This window comes from Oncorhynchus mykiss, chromosome 30, assembly GCF_013265735.2.
Source record: "Oncorhynchus mykiss isolate Arlee chromosome 30, USDA_OmykA_1.1, whole genome shotgun sequence".
Classification (NCBI taxonomy): Eukaryota; Metazoa; Chordata; class Actinopteri; order Salmoniformes; family Salmonidae; genus Oncorhynchus; species Oncorhynchus mykiss.
Window position 1 is genome coordinate 27,223,575 of NC_050570.1, and position 11,771 is coordinate 27,235,345.

At 42.1% G+C, this 11,771-nt stretch overlaps 1 protein-coding gene across 2 annotated transcripts; it reads right to left on the minus strand.

Annotated features, from left to right (window-relative positions):
- Positions 1 to 1,924: 1,924 nt before the first annotated feature.
- LOC100136211 (sodium-dependent phosphate transport protein 2B) lies at positions 1,925 to 11,771 on the minus strand. Of its 2 annotated transcripts, XM_036969314.1 has the most exons (14): positions 11,641 to 11,771; positions 10,763 to 10,812; positions 10,537 to 10,656; positions 10,239 to 10,367; positions 9,720 to 9,863; positions 9,503 to 9,614; positions 9,088 to 9,283; positions 8,739 to 8,834; positions 7,179 to 7,299; positions 5,507 to 5,674; positions 5,115 to 5,231; positions 4,851 to 4,975; positions 4,162 to 4,733; positions 1,925 to 2,181 (listed from the first exon to the last, which is right to left on the minus strand). In XM_036969314.1, the coding sequence occupies exons 2-13, from the start codon at positions 10,806 to 10,808 to the stop codon at positions 4,182 to 4,184; spliced, it is 1,926 nt and encodes a 641-aa protein (XP_036825209.1). In that variant the 5' UTR covers positions 10,809 to 10,812; positions 11,641 to 11,771; the 3' UTR covers positions 1,925 to 2,181; positions 4,162 to 4,181. The 2 variants fall into 2 exon arrangements, with proteins under 2 accessions (XP_036825209.1, XP_021455004.2); XM_021599329.2 differs by lacking the exon at positions 1,925 to 2,181 and having other exon boundaries at positions 3,746 to 4,733.

Genomic DNA, 11,771 nt, shown 5'->3' on the forward strand with positions numbered 1-11,771 from the left:
ATGGGTAATATTAGAGCTACAGCATACAATGACATACTAGACGATTCTGTTCTTCCAACTTTGTGGCAACAGTTTGGGGAAGGCCCTTTCCTGTTTCAGCATGACTATGCCCCTGTGCATAAAGCAAGGTCCATACAGAAATGGTTTGTCGAGATCGGTGTGGAAGAACTTGACTGGTCTGCGCAGATCCCTGACCTCAACCCTATTGAACACCTTTGGGATGAATTGAATTGGAACACCGACTGCGAGCCAGGTCTAATCGCCCAACATCAGTGATCGACTTCACTAATGCTCTTGTGGCTGAATTGAAGCAAGTCCATCCAACAATGTTCTAACATCTAGTGGAAAGCCTTCCCAGAAAAGTGGAGGCTGTTATAGCAGCAAAGGGGTGACCTACTCCATATTAATGCCCATGATTTTGGAATGAGATTATGAAATAGCAGGTGTCCACATACCTTTGGTCATGTATTGTATGTGTGTGAATGAGGCAGATATGATTGTGTTCTGTGAAACAAACTAATGCCCGACCATACTGTGATGAACATGTAGATACAGTACTTCACTGTTGCTCTCTGATTTTCAGATAAGGACATCGTGTTATGGTGACGTTAGAGCTGGTACTATGTTGGGTAATTTATAGGAACTAAACAGCAGTATAATTTCTAGTATTTCTCCCCTCCCCCCTTGGTACTTCATTGCCAACAAGCACTGTGACCAGAGTAATAAATGTGACATTTTGAATTGCTCTCAACCCTACACCTTGTAATAATATTTGTGTTTAGTCAAACCCTCTTAATATTCCCACGGGCAACCATTGTAACCAAAGATTGAGTCAATGCGTGGTCTAAGCTATGCATTAAACCATAGCCTGTAAACTGTCCTTTCATTAAAAAAATAGTACATGTGATTGCCATATTATTTCAAGATTATTGCTATTATTTGAAACAGCGGAGTATTTAACTCTCTATCCAATGTTATCACCAGTGCCAGAACTCTCAGAAATAAAAGTGTCAAAGAGCTCTATTCAGTCCCTATCAGTGTACAGCGTGATTGAAATTTAAAGGCAATGTTCCTGCATTCTCGGACACTGCATTCACGGTAAACGCTGCATACATCCTCAATGGGAAATGACCTTTACATTTCTATCACACAATTTGTAACGCTTAAGCGACTGAATAAAGCCCAAAGTCTCTGTTATCAACTCATTAGATACAGTATCAGCTACCCATTATAACAATTTTCCAATTCTGCAATGTGGTCTCAGAGCATTTTATATTATTCTGTAAGTAAATCCGAGACACTCCATTTAGTATGATATGTTATGTTTCGTATGGTACGTATACATTTTTTGGTCTATGAGACCAGTATGGATTATTATGTATTAATTATCTACCCCAAACTAGAAGGCAAAAGCCCACCTGACCTGTTTTTAGCGATAAACACATAGTCTGAAATTATAGATTGAATTGGTAACGTGCAAATGGCCTATTTGAGAAAACATAACAATGATAACCTTGTATTTGGTTTTCTGATCTGCTGCCATTTGTAGCAATTGATTTAGTAGTTAACTATAAAGTGCTATCACCATGAGTCACTCATGAAGTGCACCTTGGCTTGAGCACCATAATCAGGACTGGTCTCCCAGGTGAAATATCTATGGGTCAAAGGATGCAGGGCAAAGTCCTGCCCAGGTGGCTACTGTCTAAAAGCACATCAGATACATTTCACATATTACTATCAGTAGTACAGTACCAGTCAAAGTTTGGACACACCTAATCATTCAGTGGTTCTTCTTTATTATGACTATTTTCTACGTTGTAGAATAATAGTGAAGACATCAAAACTATGAAATAACACATATGGAATCATGTAGTAACTAAAAAAAGTCTTAAAAGTAGCCTTCTTCAATGTAGCCACCCTTTGCCTTGATGACAGCTTTGCACACTCTTGGCATTCTCTCAACCAGCTTCACCTGGAATACTGTTCCAACAGTCTTGAAGGAGTTCCCACATATGATGAGCACTTGTTGGCTGATTTTCTTTCACTCCAACTCATCTCAAATAATCTCAATTGGGCTGCTGTCAGGTGATTGTGGAGGACAGGTCATCTGATGCAGCACTCTGTAACTCCTTCTTGGTCAAATAGCCCTTACACTGCCTGTAGGTGTGCTGGGTCATTGTCCTGTTGAAAAACAAATGATAGTCCCATTAAGCCCAAACCAGATGGGATGGTGTATTGCTGCCGAATGTTGTGGTAGCCATGCTGGTTGAGTGTGCCTTGAATTATAAATAAATCACTGACAGTATCATCCAGCAAAGCACCCCCCCACACCATCACACATCTTCCCTCATGCTTCTCGGCGGGAACCTCACATGAGGAGATCATCCGTCTCACAAAGAACCAAAAATCTCAAATTTGGACTCATCAGACCAAAGGACAGATTTCCACTGGTCAAGTCCATTGCTTGTGTTTTTTGGCCCAAGCAAGTCTCTTCTTCTTATTGGTGTCCTTTAGTAGTGGTTTCTTTGCAGCAATTCAACCATGAATGCCTGATTCATGCAGTCTCCTCTGAACAATTGATGTTGAGATGTTTGTCTGATGTCTGTTGCTTGAACTCCATTAAGCATTTATTTGGGCTGCAATTTCCGAGGCTGGTAACTCTAATGAACTTATCCTCTGCAGCAGAGGTAACTCTGGGTCTTTCTTTCCTGTGGGGTCCTCATGAGAGCCAGTTTCATCACAGTGATTGATGGTTTATGCAACCACACTTGAAGAAATGTTATTGTTATGAAATGATCCTTTATTCATTGACCTTCATGTCTCAAAGTAATCATGTCTTAAAGTTTTAGGGCCATCTCCTGTACACCACCCCACCTTGTCACAACACAACCGATTGGCTCAAACACATTAAGAAGGAAATAAATTCCACAAAATAACTTTTAACAAGGCACACCTGTTAATTGAAATTCATTCCAGGTGACTACCTCATGAAGCTGGTTGAGAGAAGTGTGCAAAGCTGTTGTCAAGGTAAAGGGTGGCTACTTTGAAGAATCTCAAATATTAACTTTTTTGGTTACTACGTGATTCCATATGTGTTATTTAATAGTTTTGATGTCTTCATTATGATTCTACAATGTGGAAAATAGTAAAAATAAAGAAAAACCTTTGATTGAGTAGGTTTGTCCAAACGTTTGATTGGTACTGTATATATTTATACAACCTCCCATAAACTAGCTACAGCAAAAGAGCACAACCCTCCAGGGGAGACCAATCTACTGTACCTTTAGCTTACATTTATGCGTTATCAATAACAGGGCAGCAGGTAACCTAGTGCTTATGAGCATTGGGCCAGACACCGAAAGTTCTCTGGTTTGAATCCCCGAGCCAACTATAGAAACATCTGTTGATGTGCCCTTGAGTACCTAACAGTAATTGCTCTTGTAAGTCGCTGTGGATAAGAGCAGCTGCTAAACGTAATGACCAGGTATTGAGTTGCATTCCCCCCCACCCCTTTTGCCCTCGGAGCAACCTCAATTCGTCGGGACATGGACTCTACAAGGTGTCAAATGGTTCCACAGGGATGCTGGCCCATGTTGACTCCAATGCTTCCCACAGTTGTGCCAAGTTTGCTGGGTGTGCTTTGGGTGGTGGACCATTCTTGCTACCCACGGCAAACTGTTGAGTGTGACTAACATAGTAGCGTTGCAGTTCTTGACACAAACCATTGTGCCTGGCACCTACTAGCATACCCCGTTCAAAGGCATTTGAATATTTTGTCTTTCCCATTCACCCATGTCTCAATTGTCTCAAGGCTTCAAATCCTTCTTTAACCTGTCAACCTCCCCTTCATCTACACTGATTGTAGTGGACTTAACAAGTGATATTAATAAGAGATCATAACTTACACCTGGATTCACCTGGTCAGTCTATGTCATAAAGAGCAGGGGGGTAGGGGGTGCAATTCAATATTAGGGAGGTGTTCCTATTGTTTAGTATACTCAGTGTATATACAGTGGACGTTTTGGTGATGTTTTCCTACAAGATGTGCAGGCTTACACCACATGATACAGTATCACCGAAACAGAGACTGGTTAACTCCATAAAGCCAAAGCAAACTTGGAGAATTACATACATGTTACAAATAGGTTATATATGTCTTACAGATGGATATGTTAACTGTGTTAGAGCTGTGTGGCTTTCATAGTTTCCTTGGAGGTCTCTTGCGGCTCATCGTCTCTGGTTAGGACTGGGTTATCATATATCTCCAGACTCTTCTTCCTCTCCTGCAAACCCTTCTCTTCATCGTCAGTACTCTGGCAGCACTTGCAGCAGCAGCAGCAGCGAGCGCCGCAGAAGGCCATGCCTGAAGTCACCACACGGTCCCAGGGGGCCATGGAGTGCAGGGGGCGGGGCAGGAAGTCCCAGTCACGCAGCCCGCTGGGCAGGTACTGAGGACAACGTGCCTGCATCAGGTTAACAACGATGATGAAGATGGCGAGGACAACGATGGGTACGGCCACCCCAACCAGGACTTGCCAGCCGGCCAGGGAGAGCCCCAGGATAGTCAAGGGCATGAGGAGGAAGCAGAGTAAGAGGTAGAGCGCTGCGAACCAACGGTACTTTGCTGTGCGGTTCCCCAGGGCTCTGGCCAAGCGGATGGGGATCCGAGTGAAGGGGATGGGGTACCACAGCAGAATCCCCGCTATGTTGAAGAAGAAATGGCACAGTGCAACCTGGAGAGGAGGAGATGCAAACAGGGTGAGTAAGACTTCAATAACACTGATGCATAGAGAGAGTGGACAGAGAGCAATATGAAACTGACATGAAAATAAACCATTACTACAACAAACCTGCAGTGAGTTGGCCAGTGTTTCTCCAGGAGCAGCCATAGCAGCAAGAATTGCAGTGGTAGTTGTGCCGATATTTGAGCCCAATGTCAGAGGATAAGCTCTCTCAAGGCTAATAACACCAATACCTGTTGGGTAATTGGGAGAACGATTACATGATACTGAAATAATACTTGAGTATGTGCTCTCTACATTAGTCAGTAGGTCTGGATGCAATTGGAGACAGCTAAAGGTAAGTGGATAGATAGAAGCTACAAAACTACTCACCAACAAGGGGAGTGATTGCAGAGGTGAAGACAGAGCTGCTCTGGACAATGAAGGTCATTCCTGCTCCGACCATGATGGCAATGTAACCAGTGACCCAGCCAAAGGGGAAAGGGAAGTCTGAACAGACAAGACACAGCAGGTTAAGCATTTGCTTGGCGACCACAGTGAACGTTAGGATTACTTTCAACATCAACATCAAAGTGACTATATGGATCACAGCATAGTTGTACCTGATCTTGGTTCAGAGCACCTGAGGTGACCTTCAAGCTGCAGCGTGTCTGTACCAGTGTGGCTCATCAAACATCAAGATGTACCACTGCTGACTATCAAACAGGATGTATGTTCTACCAGCATTCTGAGTAGATTGAGAAGATAGCCAAATGTCTGCTCACCTGTGTTGAGCACCTTCTTGATGACCACAGCCACCTGTCCCTTAAGCATGGAGTTGAGCAGCTTGACAATGAGGATGAGGCAGGTACAGAGGATGAGCAGGGATAGGGCCAGCAGAATGAGGCCCACAGCCAGGTCAGGCAGGTTAGCAAAAACAAAGATATGGTTGCCTGCATGGGAAGATGACAAATATTATTGAAGATTTAAATGGGACAAAGGGGTGATAACAATGAAAGATTAGAGAGAAGGTCATTCAACTTTAGTGAGATTAGAAAGACGGTAATAAATGTAGTGATTTTAGAGAGAAGGTCATATGATTAGTGAAAAGGTAATTTTTCGGTCCTGACATGACTTCCACAGTTTTTATGGAATAGATAGGAAGAATGGTAATTGCACTCCACACTGCCCTTTCTCACCTGGACAAAAGGAACACCTATGTGAGAATGCTGTTCATTGACTACAGCTCAGCGTTCAACACCACAGTGCCCATGAAGCTCATCACTAAGCTAAGGACTCTGGGACTAAACACCTCCCTCTGCAACTCTGCATCCTGACCGGTTGCATCACCGCCTGGTATGGCAACTGCTCTGCATCTACAGAAGGTAGTGTGAAGGCCCAATACATCACCGGGGCCAAGCTTCCTGCCATCCAGAACCCATATAATAGGCAGTCTCAGAGGAAAGCCCATAAAATTGTTATGGACTGTTATAGACTCTCTGCTAACGCACGGCAAGTGGTACCTGAGCACCATGTCTAGGACCAAAAGGCTCCTCAACAGCTTCTACGCCCAAGCCATAAGACTGCTGAACAATTCATAAAATCGCCACTGGACAATTTACATTGGCACCCCAGCCCCTCCCTTTTGTGCACTGCTGCTACTCACTGTTTGGTTGTTACCTATGCATAGTCATTTCGCCCCCACCTACATGTACAGATTACCTCAACTATCCTGTACTCCCGCACACGGACTCGGTACCCCCTGTATATAGTATCGTTATTGTTATACTTATATTGTTACTTTTTATTATTACTTTTTATTTTAGCCTACTTGGTAAATCTTTTCTTCTTCTTGAACTGCACTGTTGGTTAGGGGCTTGTAAGTAAGCATTTCACGGTAAAGTCTACAGTTGTTGTATTCGGTGCATGTGAAAAATAAAGCTTGATTTGATTAGTCAACAGGTTTTCCCCCCATAGCTTCTACACGTAGCCCTGACGTGTGGTGACCCAATGTAGGGGGTTACATTACAACAGGATTTGGTCCAAGTCATAATGAGAGCAGTGACCCTTTCCCTTGTTTTGATTGGCTGATTTCAGATCCAAGCGCACAGGTATTAATTTTGATTGGCTGTGTTAGACTTGGGAGCGCTGGCCCGTCATTTGGCCTTGGGCCACTCAGGTGCTTCAGCTGGCCAGGATGAATGGGCCTTTTGAGCAGGTGGAGAGGGTGGGGTAGGGTATTTGAGCAGGTAGAGGGGGTGAGATGAGGATATGTGCCGAGTCACTTTATAGACTGAATGGAAGTCATTGTCCTTGTATCATGTGGTCTTGTCTGGCAGTGGGGGGGGGGGGTTCTCAGGTTTCACAGAATTTTGGTTTAGCGTATCTGGCAATTCAAATTGCTCTGTAGAGACCTTTGTAGGGTCATGGGCTGTTCAGTGATTGTGCTGTACTTACATCTCTCTAGATTGATTGTTTCAGTGACATTTATCTGGGTCAATGTCTTGTTGCCTTCCACCCAACAGAGGGCACCGGTCGTGCAATTGGCATCTGAGGGAACTGTTATATTCACAAGAGTCTAAAACAGAAGAGAATAAAAACAAAGATGACGGTCCAGTGACCGCTCTAACAATGAAAATACACCTCCTCAGAGATGGAAGGCAGGCAGGAGCAGGCGCGATCTTGTGAGACCATTCTAGCTTATGAGAGGGCAGTTACGCATGTGAACAACAGACACAACTCCGATATAAAGTCGTTTTTTTTCAAGGTTGCTGAAATGCCGCAGGTGTCCACTTATATAAGTGTATTCGTAACAACCTAACCATTACGAAACGTGTATTTGATCAAATAAGCCTCACGTAGCAAATTAGCAATGACTTTTTCAACCCTCTCTCATTGATCTCCATACAAAAATTCCTTATTTTCATGGACAAATTTTGGACAGAGTAAACCCTCTCGCTTCGCCTCTCCCTCTCTGATAAAACACAAGCCAATACAGATAAAAGGCACAGTAATTATGGCTATCACTAAGTCATTAAAACCTATGGAAACAATGACCTTAATGACATCATGACTAGTAAAGAAGCAGAATTGTATTAAGAAAAGACCACCTTCATGATGACATGATATAGTATCAGTAAGGCACTGAAACTTATAAGTAGAATCACTCTGGCCAAACTTGAAGATCTATCAAACATTAACCCTGAGAAGAGAGCTTCTGAGATAGCACTCTCACGTATACTACAACGTTATCTTGTTTTTACTGTCGGAAAACTCGTAAATCATCAATCATCACAAACGTATAAAAATAGCCCCTTGTTTGACTTATCTGATTAGTAATTGCAGGTCAGTGGAGGCTGCTGAGGGGAGGACGACTCATTATAATGGCTGGAACCGAGCTTATGGAATGGCATGCATTTGATACCATTCCACTCCAGCCATTACCACGAGCCCGTCCTCCCCAATTAAGGTGCCACCAACCTCCTGTGTTGCTGGTGTGACAGGCAGTGTTAGGGAGTAGTGAACTACATGTAGTTCAACAAATAATTGAATTACATTTTGCAGTAGCTTGGTGGTAGTAGAACTATATTCAAATCTAGGTATTGTTTTCTGTAGATAATTACTTTATTGCCGTGTAACTGTGTAACTAGCTACTGGAACTTACCACTACTTTTTTTGCTAAAAGAAAATAAAGTGAAGTACGCAATAATTTCCTTTCATTTTCGGCATCAAACCTCTCTAATTCTCACATGAAACATATCTTTGTGTTCAATAGGCTAAATTACACATTCTGTTATTATGACCCCAAAGTGATCTGTCCTGCAATTTGTAGAGATTTACATATAATAATTTGTCAATAAGTAATTTCCAAAGTACATTTACTTCAGCAAACTATATTTTTCATAAGGGTAGCTTTAATGTAGCGTAACTTCTTCCAGTGTGAAGTAATTGGCATCTCGGTAAAGTATATTTTCCCCAACACTGGTGACAGGGTCATCGTTAATCTAAACATCTTACCGTGATTTTCTCTGTTTTGCACCAGATTTTGATCAAACTCTTGTTTCTGGCTGCTGGGTCGCCGGTGGCAATGTCACTGATTACATTTTTGTCCAGCTAGAGGAAAATAAAGGTTTCAGACTAGTTAAAGATGATTTAAAACCTACTAAACTTCTTCATCATCTCAAATGTAATATTAAACAGATCTTTTATAAATGTTTCAGACATGTTTCAGGGTTGTATAGGTACTGTATCTTGCTAGCTATATAAATACATTCTAATAACTTTCACTTCTCATATTGCGTATTTTGCTTTATAAGGTGAAATTAGATTAATCACATGAATTGCGATGGTAAAACGCTGATCCTACCTCTATGATGGCATCGGTGAGAGGGTCGGTGATGACGTTGAGCAGGTCAGGGGCGTTGTTTCCCCCCTGGATGTTGAAGGAGTCGATGATGATCTTGGTGAGTTTGTACAGGACACCAGTAGCTGCCTCCAGAGGCAGCAGGATTAGCACAGACAGCCAGTTGAAGAAGTCATGCACTGTGGCACCAGCAAACGCCCTGGAGGAAATAACACTAGGTTACACAGCTCACAATTTAGTGTGTAGGTCACATTCTTTATCGTACAGCAATAAAATGTATATATTTATAGCTGCTCAATAAGAATCCAATTAAATAAATCATTTAAATATATGATCAGTAACTACCAGTAAATATAATGCCTGAATTCAAGCACCTGTAGTGTTATGAATCTTTAGAAAGTGATTCAGTTAGATGTACCTGCGGAACTCATTTCTGTCCCCTGCCTGCATCATGGCCACAATGGTGTTGGTGACTGAGGTTCCAATGTTGGCTCCCATAATGACTGGCACTGCAGACTGGACCTCCAGCACTATGATAAAGATACAGAGTGTGTGTGTGTGTGTGTGTGTGTGTTTGTGTGTGTGTGTGTGTGTGTGTGTGTCCCATGTGTACTTGTATGTGTGTGTATACTCACATCCAGAAGACACCATGCTGACCACAATAGAGGAGGACGTGCTAGAACTCTGGACTAACAATGTGACCAGCACTCCAATCACCAGGCCAGCCACAGGGTTGGACAGCACCGCATTGTCCTGGAAGATGTCCCCAGCTGCCTTACCTATGCAGACACAGCTTAAAGGTAAGGCCAAATTCATCATGAAAACGTTCCATAAACACTTTCATATCCATAAACATCCCATATTTAGATATTTTGTTATGGAATGACAGGACAATTGTAATTGAGAATAATAATTAGAGTATCATCAAATTAGTAGAGTTAAAACCTAAGAAGTGACAAATACAGTCGGTCCTTATCAGGACCTGGTTGAAAACAAACATACGCTTTTATACTTTGATTTGATTTTGACTCTATATTACATCATATGATTGGATTGGATTACGTGCATCAACAAAGATTCAGTAAGATATGAAACCATAATATTAATTTTGTCAACTCTGACAGAGAGAGAGAGAGAGCAGGGTTTAATGTTACCTCCAACTAGCTGGAAAGCAGAGCTCAGGACATCTAGAGAGCAAACGAACATGTAGAGAAATCCAACCAGCAGAATGAACTTGACACTCGCAGTCAGAACCCGCAAAACCTTCCCTTTGGTATCCAACTCTGTTTCCAAAGAGAGAGATATGAGACTGAATGAGGAACCAGATTTTGGTTGGTGTAGTCACACAGGTTCTCACTTAAAACATCTAAATGTTTATCTCAGTGAAGGGTAAAGAAGTGCACTTTGTTAGGAATAGGGTGCCATTTGAGAAACAACCATAATCTATCTCACCTGACCACTTGAGTCCATTGTCCTGCAGTTCAGGGAGGTTCCAGGGGTCATCCTCATACTTGTCCTCTGTAGAATATGCTGGCAGGATGACTGAGTCTTTGGGTGCCGTATGTGCATCATCTGTGGGATTAGGAGAATTGTGAGTGGATGTTGCCTCTGTGTGTGGTGCTGCCTGGTGATGAGGTGTGGATGTCATAGATAGTAAGGAGTAGCCAACTGTACATACCAAGAGTGGGAGACGAGGTATCTCTGACTTCTGGACGAGGAGCCATTGCCCTACGGCAAATATGATGTACTTTACTTTGAGGTAAACCATGAAGAACATGTACTGTGGCAAACCATCAAAGTATATCGGAATAAGGCTAAACAGTTTTAACTTGAATTAATCTATTGTTATTAAAAAAACAAAACAAAAACACAGTCCTTTTTATATTTAATCCTCTATTAAAGAGTTCCTGAAATGTTTATTTGTTCATCCTCCAATGCATAGCCAAGCAATCTTGTGCCTGTCACAAGATGTTACAAAATAGGATAATTTCTCCTTTCAATTATGGTCAATTATTCCATGGGAATAACTCATTGTGATGTTGCTTTTCACGTCCACATCGATAACGTCCACAGAGACATACAAATATGACTGTCGGCTAGGGGCCTACTATCCTCAAGAAAACCACAAGAGAAGTGTAATCAGTAAAGCTCTCCAAGTCCTCCTTTTCCAAGGATCAAATTGAGTTCTCTCAAACAACAATAGGCTACAATAGTGGCATACTACTAGGCTAACTAATACAATGAATACCAATTATTCTAATAATAACAAAACAAGTTATTATCATCGTTATCTGGGCAACATTTGACAAAAAAAAGAAAGCAGGTAAAAACGGTCAAAAATGGCACCCTTGAGAACAAGCTCGGCCAGTCATTGGCACCAAACTGTGTGTGAAGCTGAGTGTCAACCAAAATAATACGCATTGAGGCTAAAAGCACATACAGCTTTAGGTAACAATTCCTAACATATCTTTGTTTGTTGTGAATTCGTTTTTTATTGCTATATTACTTGAATTGTTCTTGTTTCTAATGTGGAGTATCGAGGGTAGTAATACGCACCTGAAGTGGAGGAGTTGGCTTTTGCAGCAGTCCTTATGAAAAGGGGAATTCACCTGAGCTATCTGGCTACCTGGAGAGGTCCTGCATGCTGCTTATATAGCGCTGGGGCGGGAAAACCTCAACCTGACTGT

Bases quoted from the DNA above. Each gene is read 5' to 3' on its own strand.
- LOC100136211 (XM_036969314.1), bottom strand. From the start codon at position 10,808: ATGGCTCCTCGTCCAGAAGTCAGAGATACCTCGTCTCCCACTCTTG. The intron at 9,284-9,502 runs GTACATCTAACT...TATTTCCTCCAG, and splicing joins GACAGAAATGAGTTCCGCAG to GGCGTTTGCTGGTGCCACAG. The intron at 7,300-8,738 runs GTAAGATGTTTA...CTTCTGTTTTAG, and splicing joins GCAAAACAGAGAAAATCACG to ACTCTTGTGAATATAACAGT.